This window comes from Leptinotarsa decemlineata, unplaced genomic scaffold (assembly GCF_025532065.1).
Source record: "Leptinotarsa decemlineata unplaced genomic scaffold, Ldec_3_MD MMD2_tig00002082_RagTag_RagTag, whole genome shotgun sequence".
Lineage (NCBI taxonomy): Eukaryota > Metazoa > Arthropoda > Insecta > Coleoptera > Chrysomelidae > Leptinotarsa > Leptinotarsa decemlineata.
Window position 1 is genome coordinate 4347878 of NW_027412573.1, and position 26843 is coordinate 4374720.

At 37.2% G+C, this 26843-nt stretch overlaps 1 protein-coding gene across 1 annotated transcript in view; it reads left to right on the forward strand.

The window, feature by feature from the left end:
* Positions 1 to 7073: 7073 nt before the first annotated feature.
* The window catches only part of LOC111504954 (peritrophin-44), a 28665-nt gene continuing 8895 nt past the window's right edge, over positions 7074 to 26843 (forward strand). The window contains exons 1-6 of the mRNA XM_023159680.2: positions 7074 to 7197; positions 15828 to 15860; positions 19926 to 20126; positions 21459 to 21479; positions 24711 to 24893; positions 26655 to 26675. Coding sequence (XP_023015448.2) covers positions 7155 to 7197; positions 15828 to 15860; positions 19926 to 20126; positions 21459 to 21479; positions 24711 to 24893; positions 26655 to 26675 — 502 coding nt within the window. The 5' untranslated portion in view covers positions 7074 to 7154. The remainder of the gene's footprint in view (positions 7198 to 15827; positions 15861 to 19925; positions 20127 to 21458; positions 21480 to 24710; positions 24894 to 26654; positions 26676 to 26843) is intronic.

Consider the following 26843-nt stretch of genomic DNA (forward strand, 5'->3'; position numbering starts at 1 on the left):
TGCATTTTGCAATTACCATGGACCAGCCTACCCAAGCAAAAGTGTAATAATTCGTGCCGATAGCTGAATGGCCGCAGTGTGATATGCGGTTTCGAACAATCCCGTTGGGAAACTGGGCAAAACCTCATTGTAATCAGCCTACCTCTGGTAATGCAGGGCTCTGCCAGAGGTGACCAACTCTTCTCTTGATACACACATGAATGGAACAAACACAAAAACAAAAACCAATCCCGAGGCTGAACAGAAGTGCTCACCTCAATCTAAGGCGATGGCTGGGGATGAACAGAAATGTCCACACCAATATACCGCTTGAAATCAGGCTGGACATAGATCACCTCGTGATGTAATACAAAGGCCAAGGCGTAGGCACATTTGCGGCGCCGAGGTCAAAAGGAGGAAGAGAGCAAAATTGGCAGGAGTGACAGGAACTATGAGTGTGCCCTCCTCCTCCCCCACTGCACTGCACTTCCTGCGGCAAGCGCCAAGAGCTTGGCCTTGAATAAAGGCAAGAGAGTGTGTGTTTGGCGAGTCTTGGCCTACACCTGCCGATATAAAGGAGATGTCTCCTAGTGACCTGTCCACCTTCCTGGAAAAACAGGATGAACGAAGACCCAGGAGGACAACTCCTCGGGAGGATGTACAATGGGTCACATGTGGCCTAACTGCTGCGAGCCTACACTCATCCCCACTACTCTACCGATACAGAACCTTGAAAGTCCGCTTCGTTAGAACATAGTCTCCTGATTTGAAGCGTCTTGATTTTTTGGAGGTGGCATTCGACATCAAGGAATTTTGTTACAAAAATATGTTGTTATGGTTAGATACTTTTTTGTTGTGTATTGATTATGCCATGTTATTCAATGGTTACTTATATTCCATGGAAACAATAATGTGCCTTCACGACCCGTGTTATTAATCAACGTTAAAAGGTAAGACCTTGTTATTCCTTAGCTCACACTTTAGAGAGTTATCGTTCGTAGGGGGTGACAGCTAATTAACTGAAAAACAGATCACGATTGTAACTGAGAATTCAGAAAAATTATTATTACAAATTCAGAGGTGGAAGTACGAAAAGGAAAGGGGAAGGTAGTGATTCGAAGGTAATTAATACATATTCTTTTGAAGTTATATTTGAAAAATTCAAGTTTGTTGGAGCACATTGCTGAAGCAGAACTTTTCATTGAAAATAAACATCTCCTACACAGATTCAAAACATTAACATCCAATTAATAAAATGTATTTCAATTCTGATATCATTAATTGGGTCACTCACATGCATATTAATATTGATATAAGAAGATATTTTTAGATTTCAGAATCCCTATTCATTACGATGCTGCCAAATATTTGAATTAGGTCAATTGTGACATTTAATAATTAAAACCGTGAGGAGGGTCTCGAGAATTCATATTTGATTCATCTGATTAACATGTGTTCAATACAGGAAGAACATTTTCTTGAGACCAGATTGGGTTTCGTCAATTATTTCCAGTCTACTCGTTTTCTGGATTGTCAATACGTTCGAGAACTTTTTAGAAAATTTTTGTCCTATATTTGAAAACGAACCTCAGAAAATCAACTTTGTTGATTTTCTCCAATATATTTCTTAACAGTAACTATAATACCAGGGTTAAAAAGTCCAGGGCCTAAGAAAGGAACTGCGTTTTTTTTGTTCAAAATTGGCATCATTCATTAACGTAATCTTCATCAATAGCAACACAATCATTATAGAGCCGGTCTAACATTTCAATATCACTTTTGTAGAACGATTTATCTGTTGCATCAAAATAAGCCTGAGTTCCAGCAAGTACCTCTTCATTCGCAGAAAATTTCTTACCGGTTAGCATTTTTTGAGGTCTGCGAACAGCCAGTAGTCGCTGGGAGCTGAATCTGGAGAATACGGCGGGTGCCAAAGCAATTCAAATCCCAATTCGTGCAATTTTGCCATTGCTTTGATTGACTTGTGACACGGTACGTTGTCTTGCTAAAAAAAAATTTTTCTTTGACATATTCAGTCGTTTCTTTGCAATAACGGCCTTCAAACACTACAAAAACACTATATAATATTCACTGTTGGTGGTTTTTTCCCTCCTCAATATAGTCGATGAATATTACACCACGCACATCTCAAAATACTGACGCCATAATATTTCCAGCCGATTGTTGTGTTTTCGGGCGCTTTGGATGAGGTTCACCAGTTGGTCCCCACTGAGATGACGATCCTTTTGATTCCGGAGTGAAGTGATGGATTCATTGTCACATATCGACTCAAACATTCCGTTTTGTATGTTTAAACATGGCCAAGCACTGCTCAGAATCATCAAGACGTTCTTGTTTTTGGTCAACAGTAAGCTCGCGCGGCACACACTTTGAACAGAGCTTTCTCATAGTCAAATTAATGCAGTATAAAGCCAACTCCTTCTTTTGATATACATACAATGTCTACTAACTCACGCAACTTCACTTTTCAATCATTCAGAACGATTTTGTGATTTTTTATATTTCCTGGTGTTATTGCCTCAATTGGACGTCCACTGCGTTCTGCATCATCAGTGTTTGAAGTCAGCAAACCAACGTTCAATTGTTGTTTCTGATCGAGCGGAGTCCTCATAATACTATATCGTGAGTGGTCTGCCGAACTCTAAAGACCTGATTTGGCCCCCAAAGTAGTACATGCTCTGTTGATGAGGTAGTCGGATAGTCAACTTGCAAGATTTCCACCTTGATACCCACGACGGCCTTCCCACATGAGGGTTTTTGCACGTCAGCTACACCTGACGATACCTTAGATCCAGCCGTGCAGGGCCTTTTCGCCTCTAGTTTTGGTGAATCACCACTTGAGCGCAAACGTTTGCTAACCTGCTCATGGGGGTTTTGTTTCCCCACCTGAGACAAATTCGGCGTACGCCGCTCAAGAATTTACTGCAAGGCGGTTTTATAAGGTACCCTGCTCTTGAGAAGACGACTCTTTCGTTTCCTGGCTGCACCACCAAAACTTTTTTTTAAGATGGTTCAGTTGTTGGATCAGGATTTGGGGAGTTGAGAAGCTCTCGCTCCTGAACTAAATTTACAGGGAGGTCTGTTGGAGTCGTGAACTCGACATCCATCTCCTCTAAAGACTCGCTCCTGAACCAAATTCACAGGGAGGTCCGTTGGCGTCGTAATCTCGACATCCATCTCCTCTAAAGACTCGCTCCTGAACCAAATTCACAGGGAGGTCCGTTGGAGTCGTAAACTCGATATCCATCTCCTCTGTAGACTCGCGCCTGAACTAAATTCACAGGGAGGTCCGTTGGAGTCGTATACTCGACATCCATCACCTCTGTAGACTCGCTCCTGAACTAAATATACAAGGAAGTTCGTTGGAGTCATGAACTCGACATTCATCTCCTCTGTAGACTCGCTCTGTTGGAGTCGTAAACTCGACATTCATCTCCTCTGTAGACTCGCTGCTGAACTAAATTTACAGGGAGGTCCGTTGGAGTCTTAAACTCGACATCCATCTCCTCTGTAGACTCGCTCCTGAACTGAATTTACAGGGAGGTCCGTTGAAGTCGTATACTCGACATCCATCTCCTCTGTAGACTCGCTCCTGAACTAAATTTACAGGGAGTCCGTTGGAGTCTTAAACTCGACATCCATCTCCTCTGTAGACTTGGTGCTGAACTAAATTTCTCAGTCCATGTAGTACTAGAAATCGAATAATTGTGAAGTAATTTCGTTTCCATAATGTTATTACTTGTATATCATTAACGTCCTACTTATTGTTCAACACATTTTCTTAATATTTTTTTACCTCAACTATAATGATATTATCGATTGAAAGATGAATATTATTTTCGTATTGGACATGCTAATAGGAGAAATATATTTTTACAAAAATATAATAATATATAAAATATAAACTAGCAATGCTCTGGAACGGTTGATGTTGGTGAATGGAAAAGAAGTAAAGAGAAAATTTATTTATCTGTTTTTTCGTTCAGAGATGTATTTAAGTGGATAATTTGTGCTGCTACAGTTACCAAAAGTAATAGAAAACACAGTGCGGTTATTTACTCACTTTACTTTAATTGAAGTGCGATACTTTGATTGGTTTTCTATTAAGGAAAAGTCCCGAGGTTTCTGACCGGGGATTCCCCGTGATAGCTGCTTAACGCCAAGTAGTGTTGCCAGATTAAATAAAAACGAATGATCAGAAAGGTCGATAATGAAAATTTTCATAAATAATTAATTTTATAATTTAATATAGCTTATCAAAAAGAAATAAAATTCATGGCGCATTATTTTGGATTTTCCATACTTTTTCAAAATTATTTTCCGTGGGCTATGAAATCATAGTGAAGACGCATATATGTGAGTTAACGATTTCCACAATAAAAAACTGTATTCATGTTATTTCATGATTTGAAAGTGGATCCGTAATGGTTACGCATTTTATTGATTATCAGTTATCAATGTGTGCCATTTAGAAAATAGTAAGAACCTAATGAATAAAATGAAGATAAAGTGCGAAAATAAGTATGAAAGAAATGTAAAGTAATCATGAGTGGAGTTCATTGTTATATTTATCTGAAAGGTGTACACAATGAGGCGAATCGAAAAATAATAATCAATAGATAAGTTGGCATAAAAGTTGAAATCAGATTATATTTTATAATTTTTCTAACATTCTCCTCAAAATGCAACTGTGGCAATGATGTATGAATGATATCTCTAATAATGGGGGTTCATAATGTTTGCTGGACAATATTCTCCAGAGCTACGAGGTTATGATTCTGCATGTGTGTCGAAGAAAAAGGAACATTCAATTTAATTTAATATATGGAATGATTTATTTTTTCCGGACTTTGATAATTATTATTTGTTTCTATTATTAATTCATTAATTCATTTGTGCACTCAATACATATTGAATAATAATGTAAAAATGTATTGAAGTTTATGACGTAAATGAATGGGACTTCCTCTCCGATCGCGACAGAGGACGGTTGTGCCGATGAAGACCGTCTTCAAAGGTGACCCGTGGATGTCGTGGTAGAAATGGAGGTCAGTGAGATGTTTAAAAAAAAATCAATTACGAATCAATAGTGAAGTGAAAGGCAGTAACCAGGCTGCGACACACGTGTTGCGATTTTGTAAAACCCTTTATAGTGAAAATCATACAATAAAGTGTTGGTTAGTTTTAATATGGATTTTCATCAAGCATCGGCCAGTTTTATTCAATTCAGGTAGGTAGACGGATTCGACGAGGTTGTCAGTGCAATAATATAAATGTTATTTGTGAAGGAAGTCATATTGAGAGGACTGACGGTCCCCTTGTGGAAAAATGAAATGTTTTTATGAAAGAATAGGTGAATGAGAAAACTAAGGGTGGCAGCTGTAATATAACCAATATATGTATGTATATACGGTTTTATCTATTATTATCGAATATACCAACTGCTTTCAGTGTAATAAATGCTCATTTCCGATTCATTTATTTTCTGAAATTAATTTGGCAGCGGCTGTCACCAGATGCAGATTTCTCCACATCAAATTTTGAATATTAGGGCAGGTCCGAAAATGCTATAGGGTTCGTGCCGATCACACGAGGACCGGTCTTTTTGAATCCTAACTACACCGTGTACCTTTTTGAGATTGTTATCCTTCTAAGATCCACTCTGGAACGAGGCAGGAGGCTCCCTGAAATGATACGGGACTTGCTCAGATTAGGCTCAGGCTCAGCTTCAGATCAGGCTTATATTACAAAACCAATTAACCATAACAATGAACTGTATTAAAATATAACATGAAAGCCCAACAAATTAATACCTAAGCAAAAATGTTCGAAAAGTAAGATCAAAATTTAACAAGAAAGCGCGTCTCCAATAGCTGATTATTTGAAATTGCCTGGCTTCAAACCCGTGTGTACCAATTGCTGATATTCACACATATGAAAGGGGTGTATTGTGATTCATATTATCCCCAAGACGCAACAACAGTAAGACAATTATCACAAAATTAAAATGATATCATCTCTTTCTCTAAACCGACATGGGGGTTAGTAAAAATCCAAATTGATTCACGATACTATACTGGGTTCTGATCTCCCTCTCTGGTACGGTATCCGTATAAAATACAAATCCGTTCCAAGGGTCACCAAACTCACTGTCCTCAATTTACCGCAATTCCACTATCGCGAAATCCCTTTTCGCGAAACCCCTTTTCGGCAGAGCCGTACTCTTACCATATGACCTGAAAGACCACTCACTATACAAACTAATCGGCTTCATGAAGAAGCTGGGTTTATTTGGACAAGTGTAAATAGATGTGAGACACAAAAAACCCTTGCGGGTTGCGGTGGAGATTCGAATAGACCCACTCACTTTAGACCTAAACTAACCTTATTGTTTCAGTTTTCTTCACATTCAAGCATAACAAAAGCTACAAAAAAAATTTAGATGATTTTCAACGCATTTTCAGTCAGTTGCTTTGGATATTCATGTTCGTATTGAGGGGGTTCATATGGTGTGGAAGATTATCAACATATATTAGGAATAGTAGGGGTCTAAAGATCGACCCTTGAGGCACACCTGCTGTTACACTCACTGCTGGAGATCTCACACTACTTTGTTCCACAACCTGCTTTCGTTCGGATAGGTAAGAATCGATGGATTCAGCTATTTTCCCCCTAATTCAGTACGGAAGTTTATCGCGAGTGGAGTCGAGTGTGACACACAGTCGAATGCCTTCGAGAGGTCATTGAATACGGCTGTGAGTGCTTCCCCCCTGTCGAAGGCATCCACCGTGGCTCACACCAGATCAGATATGGAATGAGATGTAGATAGATTTTCTCTGATCCCAAACTGGGACTCTGAACGCAAGTCGTTCGAATCCACAAATTATATCATCCTACTATTATTTGCAGCCTCAATGGCTTTTGATACTGGCTGAAGCATGTGATGCGTGTTTAGTATGTTAATGATATCGTAACGATTTTCGCGTAAAACATTGTTTGCTGATGATAACTTGAAATCGAATTTCAAGTGTTTGAATTTTTTTATTGATTGATACTTATCAATCGACGCCATTTGAGAAATAGTAAGACGTTGATTATTGAAATAGAGATAATGTTTGAGAGCAGGTATAAAAAAACGAGATGAGACATTGGTAATGCAGTTCATTTTTGATAGTCTGAAATTGTGCACAATGAAACGTAAGTAAGACGAAAAAATAATAACCATACATAACTTTTGAGAAGACCATCATTGATTGCTTTTGCGGCAATTTTGCTTTTGAGGCAATTTTCATATGGATGTAGAAATGATAATTCTGACAATGAAAGTTCATAATGATGTTGGCTGGGAATTACCTGATTTTTATAATATTTCATTGATTGTATCAACGGCCGTTCAACACTCGAAATCATTGAGGTTATGATTTTGCATGTGAATTGGAAGGAAATTGGAGTAATCACTGAAATTATTGACGATGTATCTTTGAAAAAAAATTTCAGAAGAAAACAAAATTTGCTTGAATTTTGTTTTCCTCTCTTCAATGTTTACAAATGAGTCACGAGAACAGTTCAATGTTTAAGTACAAGCAAGTCTCAACATTCTCTTGTTAGAGATGTTATATTGAAAATATGAATTCAAATTGAGATTAACTACTTTCATACTACCATTCTGTTCCTATTCATCAGGATTGCTACATTTGGGAGACATTGATATTGGTCTAGATTCAAAAATTTCTGAAGCTCAATCCATAAAATATCTTGGAATAATGATAGATCGCCATTTTAGATGGGACCTTCGAATCAAGCATCTGTCGAATAAAATACGAGGAATACCAAAATTCAAATATGTGAAAGCATTTTTAGATCTGAAACACCTTGAAACAGTTTATTTCGCATTGGCACAATCACAATTTAACATTGTGTGAGAGACTGTTCCAAAGACAAAATCAACGTATTACACAAATGGAATTTGAAAATAATTTTTGAAAAAAATATCAGCTATTCTTCTGAAAGTCTGTATAAAGAAATTCAAATAATAGATGCCCGTCAACATTTCTTAAAACAAATTCTTGTATTTTTAAAAAAGAAAAAATAATACTGAAGTATCATAAGCATACTCACATTACGAGAAGACATGATGAACTGTTTTTTCCTCGAAGTGAAAAAACAATTGGCCAAAGGAACACAAATTATGTCGCGCCCAGATTATGTTTGTTGATACCAGAATACCTTAAAAATATTTCAAGCTTTCATTATTATAAGAGTAAATTTAAGTTATGGATAATCGAAAATGAGCGTACCTTGTTTTATAATTTATTGAAATGAAGCAAACCGAAAGTGACAATATACGCAATATGACCCATACACATGATTGTGACAATATACCGAATATGACAATATACTTATACCTACCAACTATGATGCCAAACATACTATTATGACAAAGTTTATTTTTAGTAGTTTGAATATCACGCACAAGCAGCCTAATGACTGCTTCAGTGATTTTGCACTTGTTTATTCACAAATCAATTTTATGATATACCTATTTTCATTATATACCTACCTATTTATATGCTGTATTTATATGTTGTATTACTGTGTATTATTTGTGAAATTCATTTTGTAAAAATTCGTGAATAAACCTTTTTATTATTATTATATTATTGATGACAATATATCATTTAAAAAACACTTTAACGAGATTTTCACTAAACAGTTTTACAAAAACGCAACACGTGTTTCGCCATGAAATGGCTTCTTCGGACTGTCTTCACTAACTAAATCTACATATTCAATGCTTCATACGAATTTTTCACAATTTAAAGTACTTTAATTTCAAGTCCCTGAGTTTTACCCAGCCAATTAATTTGTGATGCACTGTTTGGTACCTTTAGTGTAGTAATGAATATCACTGGAGATTTATCCCAACACCAAACCGTATTTCACATTAAACAATGGATGTTATTAACATAGTATATGAATTTTTTACGTAATTCAATAATTAAATTGTTTTAAGCAAATAGAGACATTGTAAATTTGAACAAAAATTTTTTTTGCTATTTTGTTGTATAGAGATAATTAGGATTAAAAAAAAGTTCTTAATTTTGATTTTTAATTGTTTAAAATCGATTTTTTCATATTTCGATTCTTTAAATGATTAGTTAAGAAATAATTTTGCATTTGAAAATCATAATTTACACTTTTAAATAGTTTGGCAAAAAAAATCTTATTTATTATTCAATTGTTTATTAGTTTAACAATTTGTTATAAACAAATATTGACCAACGTCAAAAATTATAAAAACAGCTATATATGAAAGAGTGGCCAACAAATTGTACAGCTATATATGAAAGAGTGGCCAACAAATTGTTAAACAAATAAACAATTAAATAATAAATGAATTTTTTTGCCAAATTATTTAAAAGTGTAAATTATGATTTTGAAAAGCAAAATTATTTCTTAACTAATCATTTGAACAATCGAAATATGGAGAAATCGATTTTAAACAATTAAAAATCCAAATTGAGAGAATTTTTTTCTTTAAATCATAATTATCTCTAGACAACAAAATAGCAAAAACATTTTTTTTTGAATTTCAAATTTCTCTATTTTTTTTATACAATTTAATAAACAAATTACGTAAAAAATGCATATCCTATATTAATAACTGCCATTGTTCAATGTGAAAACAGACATAGCTAAATATCAATTGAAAAAAAATGTATCAACGATTTTCAGATATTTCGTTTTGCAATAGTTATAAAAAATCATAATTAACAAATTAATAAATTTTTATGAACTTTTATCGCAGGATCGTATGAAGTATATATATATATATATATATATATATATATATATATATATATATATATATATATATATATCAAAAGGGCTCCACGGAGTTTAAAATTTATAGGCTAATTAATCATTTACACCTTTTATTCCATTATTTATGCCAACGGAGATTGGGAAAAATTTTGTTAGTTAACAATTGAATAACTTTTTGAAAAATGGTGATGAAACTTTTTTTTCTCGACGGGACTCGATTCATTCAATTGTTAAGAAGATACTGGATTTTTTTCAAATTTTCAAAATGATATTTTATGTTATAAAAAAATTATTTCTTTTGATAAACTCTCTTTAGCGGCAGTGCGCGCATGCCGTAACAGCCGGGCGGATCCCTATTTTCAACATCAAATTAAAATTATAAATAATGGAGATAGAGTTTCGGGAGTCAGGACTTTTTTATCGGACATTTCCTTCTCTTTAACGAGCTTTTTTCAAAATTGCTTAAATAATAATATTTTTTGAGGTATTAACGAAAAATAAAATTTTTTTTTAATCTTATTTTGTTAATAACAATTGCAATTTTTTACCTGCACCAAAATCCTTCAAAAACATTTTTCTAGAGGTGATTCCGAATCGAAGGAGCTATCGCTTATATTTTTAGGACATTTATCTCTGTAATCTGTCTGTTTTATAATCTGTTTTTCCGTTAATCAGCTGCCGCCCCCATACGAACGACAACTCTCAGAAGTTGAGAAACTTGTGCGAGCTAAGGACTAACGAGGTCTTACCTTTTAACGTGTGATTCCTCATGTTTTTGAACTTGAACTTGAACTTTGAACTCTTTCCAAAAAACTACAAAAACAAGCCATGGACCAGATCTACCCGCTATAGGACATTTTGGTGAACCCACCAATAGTATCGCTCGTTCAAAAAAATACTTGAACGTGGCTCATAGAACGAATAATAGTGTAAGCAAATTCATTCACAACAATAAAGTCAAATCTAAGTTCAACACTTGTTTATTTCTTGTATCTCAGTTTGTGCGAAACATTTTTCAGGTTGACTAGATTCTGAGACATAATCTTTTTCAGGATGAATAGATTCAGAGACATAATCCGTAAATACGATATATAACATCTAGGATTCGTTTTTCATATAATACCGTATTGATTTCGACTAAGTGCGTACGTCAGTATGTGATTTTTTGAACCAGAATGATTCGACATAGATGAAATCTGTGAATAACAACGGATGTTACGCAACATAATTTTGTATGTTATCAGTAGATAATCAAAAAATATCTTGTTACTGAGTGAACTATGCTTATTTTCCAGAATTCAAAATACTTGATAATGATTATAATTCCACCTGTTGGCGATTCGCTAAATTTGCTTAGGAGTGGTCGAGTATATCAGTGCTTCATTCGTGATATCATCTATGATAATAAAGATACCAACGACCCGCAGCTACAAGGAATCTGGTATACCCCGGGTGTTGCTGTAGGTTCTTTGGTGTCCTCAGCTAACCTTAGACTTTCTCTGATGGTTTTTGTTGGCCTGAATATCGGTTCCACGTCGTGTTTCTTTAAGATTCTCCCAATCCGGCCTGTAACAATTCCAACAAGAGAGAACGTTGGTTGAAGAGTACGACGTATTTGTGAACTTGAGAGTCTTCCTGTGGAATTCAATCACCTAAAACTGCCTTCAAAAAGAATGGGTACTAATTTCGAAGGGGTACACGTTCTATCACTTTCCGAACCTATGGAAACCATGCTTTTCGAAACAAGAATTGTCCGTTCAATGATTAAGTTTGAATAGACTCGTAGTAAGATATAACAAGTTTTGTAAAGAAGAAAGTAAGTACTCAAAGTTTTCTTTTTGAAGTTTTTTGAAGTTTAACATTTCATCTGGTGTACACCAGGTAACCTACTTGGGCCCACGGTTTCCTATCATTATCATTATGATATTTCATGCCCAAATATTGTGAATAATTGCCTTTTCAATGTTTAGACAGCTTTACTATTGGTTTCCTTTCTCAGTCTGTGTAACAGTTCGCCTTATGAGAAGACGCCCTGTATTTTATTTTTAATTTTGTGGTCTCACATATTTATCTGAATAGGAAAAATTGAAGTTCATGGGGATACGATATCTTACTGAACGGATGTATATAGGATTTGTACGTGCTAAAGGCATATTTCTTAACCACAAAATACAGTGGGTTTATTCACGGTTACTTTGTAAGGGCCAGACGAAAAAACTCATTATTATTGATAGCTGGAGACACTTTGTTTATGAAACGCAGCTGGGTCTTTTGAAAAGTCAGCGATAAGCTGGGAACGTTATGCTAAAAACCACTTAAATACTTAACGAATCACAAAGCGACTGAAAGAACTAAATGATAGAATTGAATTCTCTGATTGGATGTATGGGCCGTAACTTTGCCATTCAATTTTGAGAAGGGAAATATCCGCGGACTTAGGAAAAATTTTGTCGCGAGAGATGGAACGCGGAGAATGGGTTTTGTTGGGAAGTCGTGAGGTGTCCGTCGGTGATTTTGGGTCGTCGAAGGGTCGATTTGAGAGAAAATAATTAGAGTGGGTTTTGTTGGGAAGTCGTGAGGTGTCCGTCGGTGATTTTGGGTCGTCGAAGGGTCGATTTGAGAGAAAATAATTAGGGGGTTTTGTTGGGAAGTCGTGAGGTGTCCGTCGGTGATTTTGGGTCGTCGAAGGGTCGATTCGAGCAAAATCAATTAGAGGAGAATTTTTTTTTGAGATAAAGTCGGAAAACTAATTAAGTAGTAGGAAGAAAGGGGTAACCGAGAGTTCAGTCGCGAGTTATTCGAAAAGGGTGATATTCAAGGTACTTTTGGGAGTTTGGGAAAAACCCGATTTTCCTTTCCTTCTTTTGGGTTGCAAATTCGACGAGTGAAATTCGGAATTGGTGTTAGATTCAGTGAACCATAAAAGGATTAGCCGCGTTCTATAGCTGAACGGAGGAATAGAGCTATTGGTAAGTAAGTTTTAGGGTTTTTTCGTCTGGTGGCTAACCATATAATTTTATTGAAACACTGTGGGTGAATATTTATTTAAATAGTTTGTCTCATATAGAGTTACCGAATAAAGGGTATGCTTATGAATATTAAATCGAATGCCGGTTGAGCATGCTCTTATGGTCTGGTTGTTAATTTGATGGTCTGGTTTCGTTTTGCTTATTTTTGTCGTTAATATTATATTAATTTGTAAGTTTCGAATTTCTTATATATTTTTTTTTATTATACTTATCAACTTTGAAAGCGGTGTATTATTGCCGGTAATTATACTGGTAGGAGAGAAGGGGAAAAAGGGGAACATAGAGTATATTTATATCTCACAATACATGAGAGAGCTCACTAGGAAAAGTTCATAAGAGGTATCAATGGCATATCCCGACAAAGCGCCTGGAAGGACTTAAGTGAAGAAGTTCTCTATACTAAAACAGTGCCTATTTGATAGGAGAAGCTAAGCCAAACCTTTGGAGGGTGATTACTTCTGCAGACAACATCTAAGATAGTTCTCTGGTAAGTATCATTCTTCGTTTCTAAATTTCAGATGGTGACAGCGGCTGCTCTAATTTTAAGTTTGGCTATAGTTTTCCCTAGCAAAAAGTATCTTCCGCTTTAAATACAGAGTTCAAACCCATCATAGGGGTTACATCTGTCTGTCTGTTTAAAACCTGTTTTTCCGTTAATCAATTGTCGCCCCCATACGAACGACAACTCTCAGAAGTTGAGAAACTTGTACGAGCTAAGGAGTAACGAGATCTTACCTTTTAATCTGTGATTCCTAACACGGTTGTAGAATCATTCTAGCTTCAACCAGATAAATTCTCTCGAGAAAAATATTTGGTCGAGGCGGGAATCAAACCCACGGCCCAGTATAGATGATATTTGTATAAAAGTGGTTGGCTATCATTTTTAGTGAAGAAAATTATGAAATTTTGTTGAAATTGTGTAGTAAAATAAATATGAAAAACTGTCGTAGAGATTATGTCTGTTTATATCTCAATGACTGGAAAGAACAAATTGATGAATGAAATGAATGAATAAATACGTCAATTATGCAATAATTCACACACATAGAAGTAAATATTCACTAATTTGCCCATTAAGTAATACACAAATCTAGTCATTGACTATTATTATTCAAATAACCCTAAAACGTGTATCCCGAATTCAATTCAATTCCATTATTGAATAAGACCTTAGATCCTAGAGGTTTGAAAAATGTGATACCCCATCCTATGAAACAGTAGTTACTTTGGTATAATAATAATAATAATAATAATAATAATAATAATAATTATATCATATACATGATATAAGACATGTCATAAATAAAAATATGAAAATTATATAAAACAATAATAACGGTCCACAGTATAAGATAGATCTGACACTTGAAACGGGTACTTAACTATATACATAAAGAAAAAATAACACAAACACACATACACATAAATGTATACACATACATAAATACACATTAAATAAATTTATCTTTAACTAGGATGAAACAAATGCAGTGAAAGCAATAATCATGATAACAGTGTATCCCGTCCTAAGAATTCTTCTACGCTATAATATCCCTTATTAGTTAATAGCTCCTTTATTTGTTTTTTGAATGGTATAATATGCAAATCTTTAATATCTTGAGACAACGTATTGAATAATGTTATGCCATTATATGCAAGTGATTCCTTGAAGCCGATGTTTTATGTTTTGGGATAGTTAATAAATGTCTAAATCGTGTTGCATAGTTATGAACTATTGATTCATCTCTCAGATTGGGTACATTATTTTTCACATGGAGCAGAGCTTTATATATATAGATACAAGGTAACGTCAGCATCTTGTTTTTGCAGAAAGTAGGTCTACAGCTATCTCTGGGTGCGATATTAAAGATAGTTCTAATTGTTCTTTTTTGAACAATAAAAACACGTTTTGCCCCCACAGAAGAACCCCACATTAATACATTTTGAGCCATATGTGAGTACGCCAATGAATAGTAAACAGTCCTGATACCATCTAAACTAAGCACGTCTTTGATCTGTCGTATTGCAAATAACGCTTGATTCAATTTTTTGCAGACTTAATCGATATGGGGTTCCCAAGACAAGATTTTATCTATAAACATACCAAAGAGTTTGGCTGTTTCCGAATGTTGGATGCTGTTGAGTTTCACTGTTTTCCTCAACGCGAAACTTGAATGTACTGTTTTACTTTCGTTCAGTTTTAGTTGATTTCTATCACACCAAGAAATCATGTCATCCATTGTTTTCTAGCTCCTCCACAGTATTTCCGGAAACTGTTATGGTAGTGTCATCTACGAATAGGATAATGAAACCTTGTTTTATATACTTCGGAAGATCATTTATTCAGATGGAGAAAAGCAGTGGGCCTAAAATGGACCCCTGTGGTACCCCAAGGATAATATCTTGAATATCAGATACTGCATTATTCACAGTCACTATCATTTTCCTATCTTCCATAAAAGATTTTATCCATTCCAGAAAGGAATCCTCTAATGCCAATATCATATAACTTACTAACCATTATGTCACTATTTACTGAATCAAACGCCTTAGCCAAATCGAATAATATTGAAACTACGTACTTCCGCTTATCGATTTCATTGTAGATAAACTCGAATTTTTTAGTTACTTTGGTATACTTGTACAACTGGTCATTAATTTCAAAGACAAAGTGTATCACCGATGGCTGGCAAATTGCTAACGGAGCAGAGTCAGAAAATAAGAAGAAGAAGTAGAAGATTGACAAAGTGCAAATGCTTTTCTGAGGTCTATTCAGTTGTACCAGATCCGAGTAAAAAACTGAACACATTCGAAATTTTTTCCCGCAAGACGTCCACTTTCCGACAGACATCTATGAACTAAAATTGAGATGAATTCATCAAACTCATATGGTCAATGACTATTTTTTACATTCTGCATAATTTTTCTGTGGTTTTTGTACCTAATAATATTGAAGTTATGTTTTTTTTTCAGATCTGAGCATTGCGTTCATCCCATTCATTTTGGGTAAGTCCAATTACAACAATGATGAAATTCCAATTAGAATTATCATAACGAAAATTTGTGTGGTTTTATAATATACAAAAGATTCGTCAGTGAAATAATAGCTGAAGAAACTAAATATTTCAGAGGTGCAAAAATATTTTTTCTTATTAGTCAGTGGACTATGCTTGAAGACTGGCAATAAACAAATCTAAAGAAATGAACTTTAAACGTTCAAGCCAGTCTCTACTATACCTACACAGTAAGTTGAATGGACTGACGCCTATCAGAAAACAACTACCCCCTTGGCTATTACCACGAAGGGCGTTGGATTATATCCGACAGGCGTCAGTGCAGGACGTCACAGAAAATTTCCTGCATATGCAATGAGCCTTTTTCTTGAGAATAGTACAGCGAACGTGTCACGAGAGGCAGCACTAGTAGTAGGGACAAACGTAAACTACTCACATGTAAAACAGTGTTATTTACGTAATATTAATTTATTATTTGAAAATATAAATCGGAAATAAAAAATTATTTTGTGCAAGTATAATGCCAACAAAGCATTACTCTTTGCGAATTGTACGTCGGATAATCAATATCCGGAAGAAAACGTGTTTTTTTACTATTTATAAAACCTCATATTGATGAGGTTAGTTATAAGAAATGGATACATGCTTCGAGGAGAGTGGATTTAACAGTGCAAAAAATAAATAAATATTCATATGTATGATCTAAACAAGAAATGAATAGTAAATTTTTCATAGTTAATTACCAGTGATTATAATAAGATGTTACCTCAATCGTTTAATGAATTATATACATTTATTATATTCAATTAAATTTATTTCATTATTATCTATATTTGATTGATATTTCACTCGGAAATAAATCTGAAATTCATGATTATTTTAAATTTCTTTTATTACAGTTTGAATCTGCCACTACTCTTTTACTAGTCTGTATAGGTATTAACATGTCTATTAATCCACTTTTTTTTTCAGTTACTTTTAAACTACGGCATGCAAGCCAACGTTCAATTGCTACAACATTGTTACCTTTTACAGTTGCAAATTTAATTTTTTCCCCAGGAACATCTTCTTCTGTTCTGTATCTGTAGAGTAGGGAGGGTGAGTGTAAGCCCACGCACTTAGGCCACATGTGACCCATTGTACATCCTCCCAAGGAGTTGTCCTCCTAGGTCGTCGTCCATCCTGTCCTTTCCAGGAAGGTGGACAGGTCGCTGGGAGACATCTCCTTTATATCGGCAGGTGTAGGCCAAGACTCGCCGAACACACACTCTCTTATTGACGATAACTCCGGGCACTCGCACAGGACATGCCTGACAGTCTCATCTTCCTGTTCACACATCCTGCATAGAGGTGTGTCCACTAGCCCCATATTATGTAGGTGTTTCCTTAGCTGACAGTGGCCAGTCAGAAATCCTACTGTAAGGCGTAGATTTTTCCTGGTCATCGCCAGATATTTCTTCGGCGCCAGCTTCCCAGGGTCGCCCAAGGTGATCCTGGCAAGATTACATCCTTTGATTTCATCCCATCTCTTTAAAGATTGAGCATGGGTGTAACATTTGACTAGTTCCGCAATTGTCGAAGTCATCAGGCCGTGGGTGCCACTTGGTCCTAAAATTCTTAGTCCAGCCGCTTCCTTGGCTAAAGAGTCGGCAATGCGATTACCTTTACTCCTTTCGTGCCCTTTAATCCACCTCAGGATAATGTTATTATCTACCGAGGCTTTGGCTAAATCTTGGTGGCACTCTAGTGCTAGCCCTGAAGTAACACGGTGTCTGTTCAAGGCTAATAGTGCTTGTCTGCTATCAGTGCAGATTGTTATGTTTTTGCCCGAAATTCTTCTCTTGGTTATTTCTTTTGTGGCGATTGAGATACCAGCCAGTTCTGTTTGGACCACGCTGGTATTTCTTCCCATCCCCCATTTGATCCTTAGGCTTAGTGATCTGGAGTACACTCCACATCCTGAACCTTCTTTGGTTTTTGAGCCATCTGTATAAATCCGTATTGCATTTGTAGCATCTGACTCTGTGTTCTGCTTAATTTGTATTTTGTAGGGTTTATTAAACACAAACCTGAGTTCAATTGCATCACTTGTTGCCTGCAGCAGAGGTTGCGCAGTAAGCGCTTCCCTCCATAGGCCCAGCCTCAATCGACCCATTCCTACTTCTAGGTTTACACCAGCCGTGTGCAATCGTACCATGGCCATTAACGCAACCTCCTAAACGAACAGATCCAGAGGGGTCAGACCCGTGATTACTTCCATTGCCGCGGTTGGTGTTGTTCTCATGGCTCCTGTGATGTTTAAACAAGCCAGTCGCTGTATTTGATATAATTTTTGGATGGCCGTTGCTTGTAGAACTTTCGGTCCCCATGCAATGGCTCCATACGTTAACATAGGTCTTATTATTGCAGTGTAGATCCAGGCGACTACACGTGGTGAAAGACCCCATGCGCGTCCCACTGTCCTCCGACATTGCTCATAAGCCACGTATGCTCTTTTTGCTCTACTCTGTAGATGAGAGTTCCATGTTAGCTTCTTGTCGAGGATAATACCAAGGTAATTCACCTCTTCAGAGAAGTTTAGTTGGCTTTTGAAGATTTCGGGAGGTTTTAAGCCCGTTAAACTTCTTTTCCTGGTGAAAAGGACCATCTCAGTCTTCTTGGGATTGATCGACAGTGAGTGTTCCTTACACCATGTTTCTATCAATTTGAGCCCATCCTGCGCTCTATCGCACAGTGTGTTTACAAATTTGCCGGTCTGCAAGATAACTATGTCATCTGCGTATGCAATTGTGTAGAATCCATTTTTGTTAAGGTGATTAATTAGGGTATCCAGAACTATGTTCCAGAGAAGGGGTGATAAGACCCCTCCCTGTGGACATCCCCTCATGACCAGTCCTTTAACTGTGATGTCTTCTACATTAATACTTATTGCCCTGCTAGAGAGCATCTGGAGTATCCATTCTCCTACTACCAGGGGTACATTCCTGGAGTGTAGTTGCTGGGTAATTGTTGGAAAGGTTGTTTTATCAAACGCTCCCTCAATATCTACGAATATACCTAGGGTGGATTCTTTGTTGTCCAATGATCTCTCGATTCTGCCAACCACATGGTGAAGGGCCGAATCAGTAGACCTTCCCGGGGTATATGCATGCTGATTTGGATGAAGTGGGTTGTTAACAAGTACTTCATCTCTTATGTACCGCTCACATAGCCTCTCCATGGTTTTTAAGAAAAACGATGTGAGACTAATTGGTCGGAATGCTTTTGGTAGGGTGTAGTCCATCCTACCTGGTTTGGGTATAAATACTACTCTTACTTCTCTCCACTTACTGGGAATATACCTCAGAGCTAGAGCGGCTCTGAATATTCCAACCAGGTGTGGCATAAGAGTGTCCAGTCCCCACTGAAGTAGGGCTGGTCTTATACCGTCAGGCGCTGGTGACTTGAAGGGGGAAAAGCTCGATATAGCCCATCTTATTTTGTCCTCATCAATTACTGTACTAGCATATTGCCAGTCATATTGTGAGGGTGTTATTGGTACATCCGTCCAGTTCGCCGTTCCAGGAAAGACAGAACCTGGGAAGTGAGTTTCCATAAGAATCTCAGCACTCTCCTGGAGGTTGGCGGCTTTGTCGCCATTTTCCCTCGTCAGGATGCCGATAGTCTTATGGTGGTCATTTGAGAGTGCCTTCTGTAGCCTAGAAGCTAGTGGAAAATCTACGACTGCCTCACAATAGGCTCTCCAGGCTTTTCTTTGTTTTCGCCTGCAGACTTTTTTAAACTCTCTTCTTCTGTTAAAAACATCCTTTTTTGATTGTACTTTACCATATGTTTATATGCGGATTAGGCAGTTTTTTTTACCGTTCCTACCGTTGTTCATTGGCAATACAACTGAAAGAGTCGACCCTCAATTTTGGAACGTGGTATTCATGTTGGAAGAGATCAATATCCGAAATGAACGGAATCACAATATAAGCAATTTGATTGGAACACTCTGAACTCAATTCAATTTTGGGTACTGAAGTTACATTAAGAAAATAACGACCCCTTTTTTTAGGTTTGGCACAAGGGAAAGGTCTTTCACTTGTGTGTCCCCCAGATGCCCCTCTCATGTACTTTGCGAACCCCTACGATTGTACACTTTACTACGAATGCTATCAAGGAAACCTGTATGAGATGGGTTGTGCAATAGGTCTCGAATGGAATCCAACAACTTCGGAGTGTGTTTTACCATATTTATCTGGCTGCACTGCAAAACGTGAGTATATACCTAAACGAATTTCAGCACAGTACTGACGAATATATTTTAAACTAAGGGTTAGTTCATACTAGACGCTCGGCGTTGCATTTCATGCGCCTTCAAACCGTACAGCTAGACCAAAAAAGTACCGAGAGTTGGTCAATGAAACACAAAATGTTTATTTTTCTTCCAAATTCATTGAACCTCGTTCAAGGTAGACTCTTTTCTCAAAAGAAAAATAACGACCGGAGCCAAATCAGGTGCATATGGTGGCTGTTTGAAACAATTTGTTGAGGTTTCGGTCAGAAACTCGTTCACAATTATGGTGAAACGGTGCGTTAATGTGGTGCAAAATATAAAAATTTCCTTTCCACTTACCTGGTCTTTCGCTTTCTGAAACGTCGCATAACGCTCAGATCATTATCTTTGTTCACTGTTTATTGCGAGTGTACAACACCGCGATAATAGAAAAAAAAAAAACTAAATACTTTCGATCAATTTGACGAGCATTCTTCAGTTTCAAGTCAGTTGAAAGACAAGACACCCTTCTTGTCTGGTTTGCTTATCGAATTCGTGAACACATGTGTCAGGAGAACACATGTGTCAGGAGGCAAATTCAGGTCTTTTGGCACAAGTCGAGCGAGAACGTGTTCCATGTCTAAAACTCGTTTCTCTCTGCCTAAGACATAAACAACGATCATCAGTCACCATTTCTTTCACTTTAGCGACGTTAAGTTGAGTTGAGGATGTTCATGACCGACCAGAGCGAAGCAAATCTTCCATCACATTCCATTTTAGATGCATTGTACCACTCATATCAATCGTTTTTGATGAAGTCGAGTCGCCGTGAGTGTCCTTCAACGTTTTTAGCGCTTCAGCACACAAAATTCGATTTTTAATGCAAAATTTGAGACAAATTATTTGTCAGATATTTGTATCCATTATGAAAATCTCAACAACAACTTGAGTACTGTGAACAATTGAATAACGGATGGCGCTTAAACTCCATTTGAGTATGGAAGACAGTTGTGCCAAACAGGCTACAACTTGTTTTGAGCATCCCTACACGCGCCAGCTTTTCGAATGATCGATTTCCGGCACTTTTCTGATACAAACCAGTAGTGCGCATGTATAAGATATAAAACAAATTCAATGAAAGATATTTGAATGTCCTGTATAGCCAAATTTTCAAGTATATACGAAATAAAAGCTACCTGTAACTTGTGTGTAGCTGTTCTTCCACAATTTTCAATGATCTCAAATTCATGGTTTTTCAATGGTTGTATTTTTTTCATGTCATCCCACTTTTACTGATGTTGAATGATAATAATACAATTATTTTTTTTCCAGAGACAAGTGTGGCTCCTCCAGGTGAGTGTTAATTTTAAAATAGCTCTCCATCTTTCTTGTATGAGAAATGAAAATCAAATCACAAACATCGAGGAACTCGTGTAGTGAACATTGTGAAAGTGAAGAAATCATCTGTATGTTACTTTTAACATCTTGACACGTGTTTCGATCACCAAGTGATCATCTTCAGAGAGGAAGATTAAAACTGAGTAGGGTAGGGTAGGGTAGGAGTAGGGTAGGGTGGCTATTAGTTGGGTTAGTTGGACTTGGAGGTTGGTATGGTGTCTTAGGTTCGACAAGAAATGTCTTTTTTATTGAAAAAGTGTTGTGAGCCAGTCTTTAAAAATGTGATCATTAAGGATTTCGCCAAGAAATAAATAAAAAAATCATGTTTCATTATACAACAACAGAAAGTTTGTGTGTGTTCGGGAGGAATGTTTCCAATAGCAGAAATTTCAATAAATAACAAAAAACCTCATTTTTTATCATCAAAAAGTGGTTGTGATTGTAAGAATTTTTTTTGGTTTCTCATTCAATCTCTCCTGTGGTATAGAGAAAACAAATCACTGTTCATTCAATGGAAAATTCAAATCTTTGGAAAGATCTACGCCTTCCCGATTATAAACTGCTAGATCAAATTGAATGAACAAGTCGCACCCCAGTATACTTTTTGTCCATTGCACAGACTGAATGATTTTCCCGTAATTCAAATGAGTTTGCTAATGAAAATTTGTCAATTGATCATTCATACTGAAATCACATCATAACTGCATCAAGTCTACTATGAACACTGTAGAGAGAATACTCTTCAGTATTGATTTGGACCATTTAGATATGCGGTTGGTCAGGACCTCGTCTACAAGCAGAGGGGGCGATGGCAAATATGTTGCTTATCATTCGCTTCAGCTTTGTTCGCGGTATCATACTCTGAAACGATTTTATTTTTGAATTATAGGAGATCATCGACTTCTTGATGATTTTGATGATGTAGGACACTACCTTGCACTGACGAGAGGCCAAACAGTCTGAAACTGGTGTACGAGTGTGCCCGTTCCAATAATTGGAAATCGATTCCGATAGTTGTATCGCAAATGCAGGAAATACTTCTGTGAAGAATCCTGTTGAATATCCTGTCGGATATTCAACAATGCTCGTTGTGGTATTAGCCATGAGAGTAGTTGTAGGGAGTAGGGAGAGTAGGGAGGATGAGTGAAAGCCCACAGTACTTAGGGCACATTTGACCCATTGTTCATCCTCCCGAGGAGTTGTCTTCCTAGGTCATCGTCCATCCTGTCTTTTCCAGGAAGGTGGACAGGTCACTGGGAGACATCTCCTTTATATCGGAAGGTGTAGGCCAAGACTCGCCGAACACACACTTTTTTATTGACGATAACTCCGGGCACTTCCTGCTGCTCACACATCCTGCATAGAGGTGTGTCCACTAGCCCCATATTATGGAGGTGTTTTCTCAGTTGACAGTGGTCAGTCAGAAATCCTACTGTTAGGCGTAGAGTTTTCCTGGTCATTGCCAGATATTTCTTAGGCGCCAGCTTCCTATGGCCGCCCAAGGTGATCCTGGCAAGATTACATCCTTTGGTTTCGTCCCATCTCTTTGAAGATTGAACATGGGTGTAACATTTGACTAGTTCCGCAATTGTAGAAGTCATCAGGCCGTAGGTGCCTCTGGATCCTAAAATTCTTAGTTCAGCCTCTTCTTTGGCTAAAGAGTCGGCAATGCGATTACCTTCACTCCTGTCGTGCCTTTCAACCCACCTCAGGATAGTGTTATTATCTACCGAGGCTTTGGCTGAATCTTGGCGACACTCTAGTACTAGCACTGAGGTTTTCTGTTCAAGGCTAATAGGGCATGTCTGCTGTCAGTGCGGATTGTTATGTTTTTGCCAGAAATTCCTTTCGTGGTTATTTTTTCTTGTGGCCATTGAGATACCAGCCAGTTCTGTTTGGAACACGCTGGTATTTCTTCCCATTTCCGACTTAATTCTTAGGCTTAGTGATCTGGAGTACACTCCATACCCTGAGCCCATTCGGTTTTTGTATCATCTGACTCTATGTTCTGCTTAATTTTTATTTTGTCGGGTTCATTAAACATAAACCTGGATTCAATTGCATCGCTTGTTGCCTGCAGCAGAGGTTGCGCAGTAAGCGCTTTCCACCACAGGCCCAGCCTCAATACGTTAACATAGGTTTCATTATTGCAGTGTAGATCCAGGTGACCACACGGGGTGAAAGACGCCATGCGCGTTCCACTGTCCTGCGACATTGCTCATAAGCCACGTATGCTCTTTTTGTTCTACTCCGTAGATGAGAGTTCCATGTTAGCTTCCTGTCGAGGATAGTACAAAGGTATTTCACCTCTTCAGAGAAGTTTAGTTTGCTTTTGAAGATTTCGGGAGGTTTTAAGCCCGTTGAACTTCTTTTCCTGGTGAAAAGGACCATCTCAGTCTTCTTGGGATTGTTTCTCACACCATGTTTCTATTAATTTGAGCCCATTCTGCTCTCTGTCGCACAGTGTGTTTACAAATTTGCCGGTCTGCAAGATAACTATGTCATCTGCGTACGCAATTGTGTAGAATCCATTTTTGTTAAGGTGAATAATCAGGGTGTCCAGAACTATGTTCCAGAGAAGGGGTGATGAGACCCCTCCCTGTGGACATCCCCTCATGACCAGTCCTTTCACTGTGATGTCTTCTACATTAATACTTATTGCTCTACTAGAGAACATCTTAAATGTCCAGGGATACATTCCTGGAGTGTAGTTGCTGGGAAATTGTTGGAAAGGTTGTTTTATCAAACGCTTCCTCGATATCTATGAATATACCCAGGGTAGATTCTTTGTTGTGGTATTAGCCATGGGAGTAGTTGTTTTCTAATAGGTGTCACTCCATAAACCTACTGCGTAGGTAACGTAAGACTGGCCTGAACAAATTGTTCCTTCAGATAATTTGAAGGTGAGTTATATCCAATCAAGTTCTTTTAGCTCAGAATATGTGGCTAGTCATGACCTACCTATTTTGTACCACACTCCATGTCTGCCTGCAAGGGATATGATATTTTTTCAAAGAAAATATCTGGCTTCCTTTCATAGGATGAGGTAAACTTTTTCCAACTGATAGCGATACTGAAATCTCCAGCCGCGAAAGACCTAATAATTTTTTCCATTTTGTATGAAATATGTATGTATCAAATATGTGTCATATTTTCACAGAAAAAAAAGTATATGAATAATTTCAGATGTTACGCCGGATCCCAGCTGCCCATATCCATCTGACACAATCACATACGATATTGATCCATCCAACTGCCAAAGGTTCTTTGAGTGCTACCAAGGAAAGAGATACGGGGTAGTATGTCCTAATAATTTGTACTGGAACCACGTAATGAACTACTGTGATGATTTTGAGGAAGTAGACTGCTGTAAGTAGAAAATATCTGTTTCTATGGTTCACTTAGGAAGATAACGGTACTCTATTGCAACAATACGAAAATTTCCGTTCCCAATTTCATGTTGTTCTGCAGTGAAATGTGCAGATACCTCGATCGACTGTTTGTGAATCGAGTCCTTTGCCGTTCACAGATGGCGTTTTCAAAATGGAAAATGTCACCGTTTCCACTTCCGTCAAACAGTTTAGTAATTTGTCATGTATCTGTCGTAGAAGTATCTCAATATTTTCAGCAGCAAGTTTTGTGTTGCATGTTCTCCTTTTTTGAATTTCATCTGTAATAAAAACGGTTGATAGTGCAATCATTGAAAGAAGAAGATGACGGTATTATCTTCTATGTTCTTTTTTTTCTATAAAACGGATGAAAATTAAAACACAACTTATCCTTCATTACTAGCAGAAGAGCTATTTAACTTACTTCCAAAACGACATTCGAGTTAAAAAAAAATCAGAAGTGAGAGAATTCAGAAGAATTCATTCTTGAGACTGAGGAATACATCACAATGTGGAATTTTTTCTTAATTGATTATTATTAACCGAAACAATTTCTGTCAGTTCATTTACGAATATGACCAATTTGTGATGAGATACTTACTATGAGAGGATTTGATTATTGGAAAATAGAATTTACCTTTTTATTTCAACCTATGAAAAACCGGGTTTAAATTTTTTATGGCTATTCAATGACTCATCAACATGTTTAATTGATTTACTCTCAACTATATTATTCCATCTACTATTATTAATAGTTTCTCTTTGGAAGTAATGTGAACTGTCTATTATTCTTATTAGTCTACTGATATTTCAGGTGAATTCTATATTCATATTGTATCTGTATCTGTGGAGTAGGGATGGTGTCCTCCTAGGAGTTGTCCTTCTAGGTCATCGTCCAACCTGTCCTTTCCAGGAAGGTGGACAGGTCTCTGGGAGACATCTCCTCTATATCGGAAGGTGTAGGCAGACTCGCCGAACAAACACTCTCTTATTGACGATAACTCCGCATAGAACATGCCTGACAGTTTCATCTTCCTGTTCACACATCCTGCATGGAGGTGTGTCCATTAGCCCCATATTATGGAGGTGTTTTCTCAGTTGACAGTGGCAAGTCAGAAATCCTGCTGTTAAGCGTATATTTTCCCGGTAATCGTCAGATATTTTTTTGGCATCAGCTTCTCAGGGCCGCCCAGGGTGATCCTGGCAAGATAACATTCTTTGATTCCATCCCATTGAGCATGAGCATGGGATTAACGTATGGCTAGTTTCGCAATCGTCGAAGTTATCAGGCCGTAGTTGTCACTGGGTCCTGAAATACTTAGTTCACCCGCTTCCGTGGCTTGAGAATCGGCAATGCGTGACCTTCAACCCGCCTCAGGATAATGTTATTATCTACGGAGGCATTGGCTAAATCTTGGTGGCACTCTAGTACTAGCCCTGAGGTAACACGTTGTCTGTTCAAGGCTGATAGGGCTTGTCTACTATCAGTGTAGATTGTTATGTTTTTGCCAGAAATTCCTTTCCTGGTTATTTCTTTTGTAGCGATTGAGATAACAGCCGGTTTTGTTTGAACCACGTTGGCATTTTTTCTCATTTCCCACTTAATTCTTAGGTTCAGTGATCTGCAGTACACTCCACATCCTGAGCCTTCTTTGGTTTTTGAGCCGTCTGTATATATGCATATTTATATTGAATTTGGAGTTGAATGAATTTAAACTAAAGTAACAATCTTGGGTTTCAGCTCGAGGAAGAGTAACCACAGGTGAGTCGAAAAATCTATTCATATACTTTATAGATGAAACACAACCACACCTTGATATGTCAATAAGTATTTTGGAATCGGCAGTTGGAGAAACGTCATGAAAATAACCTTCATTACGTCACTTTTATTTTCAATTCTACACCCAATTTATTTGAAAACCTCTACAAA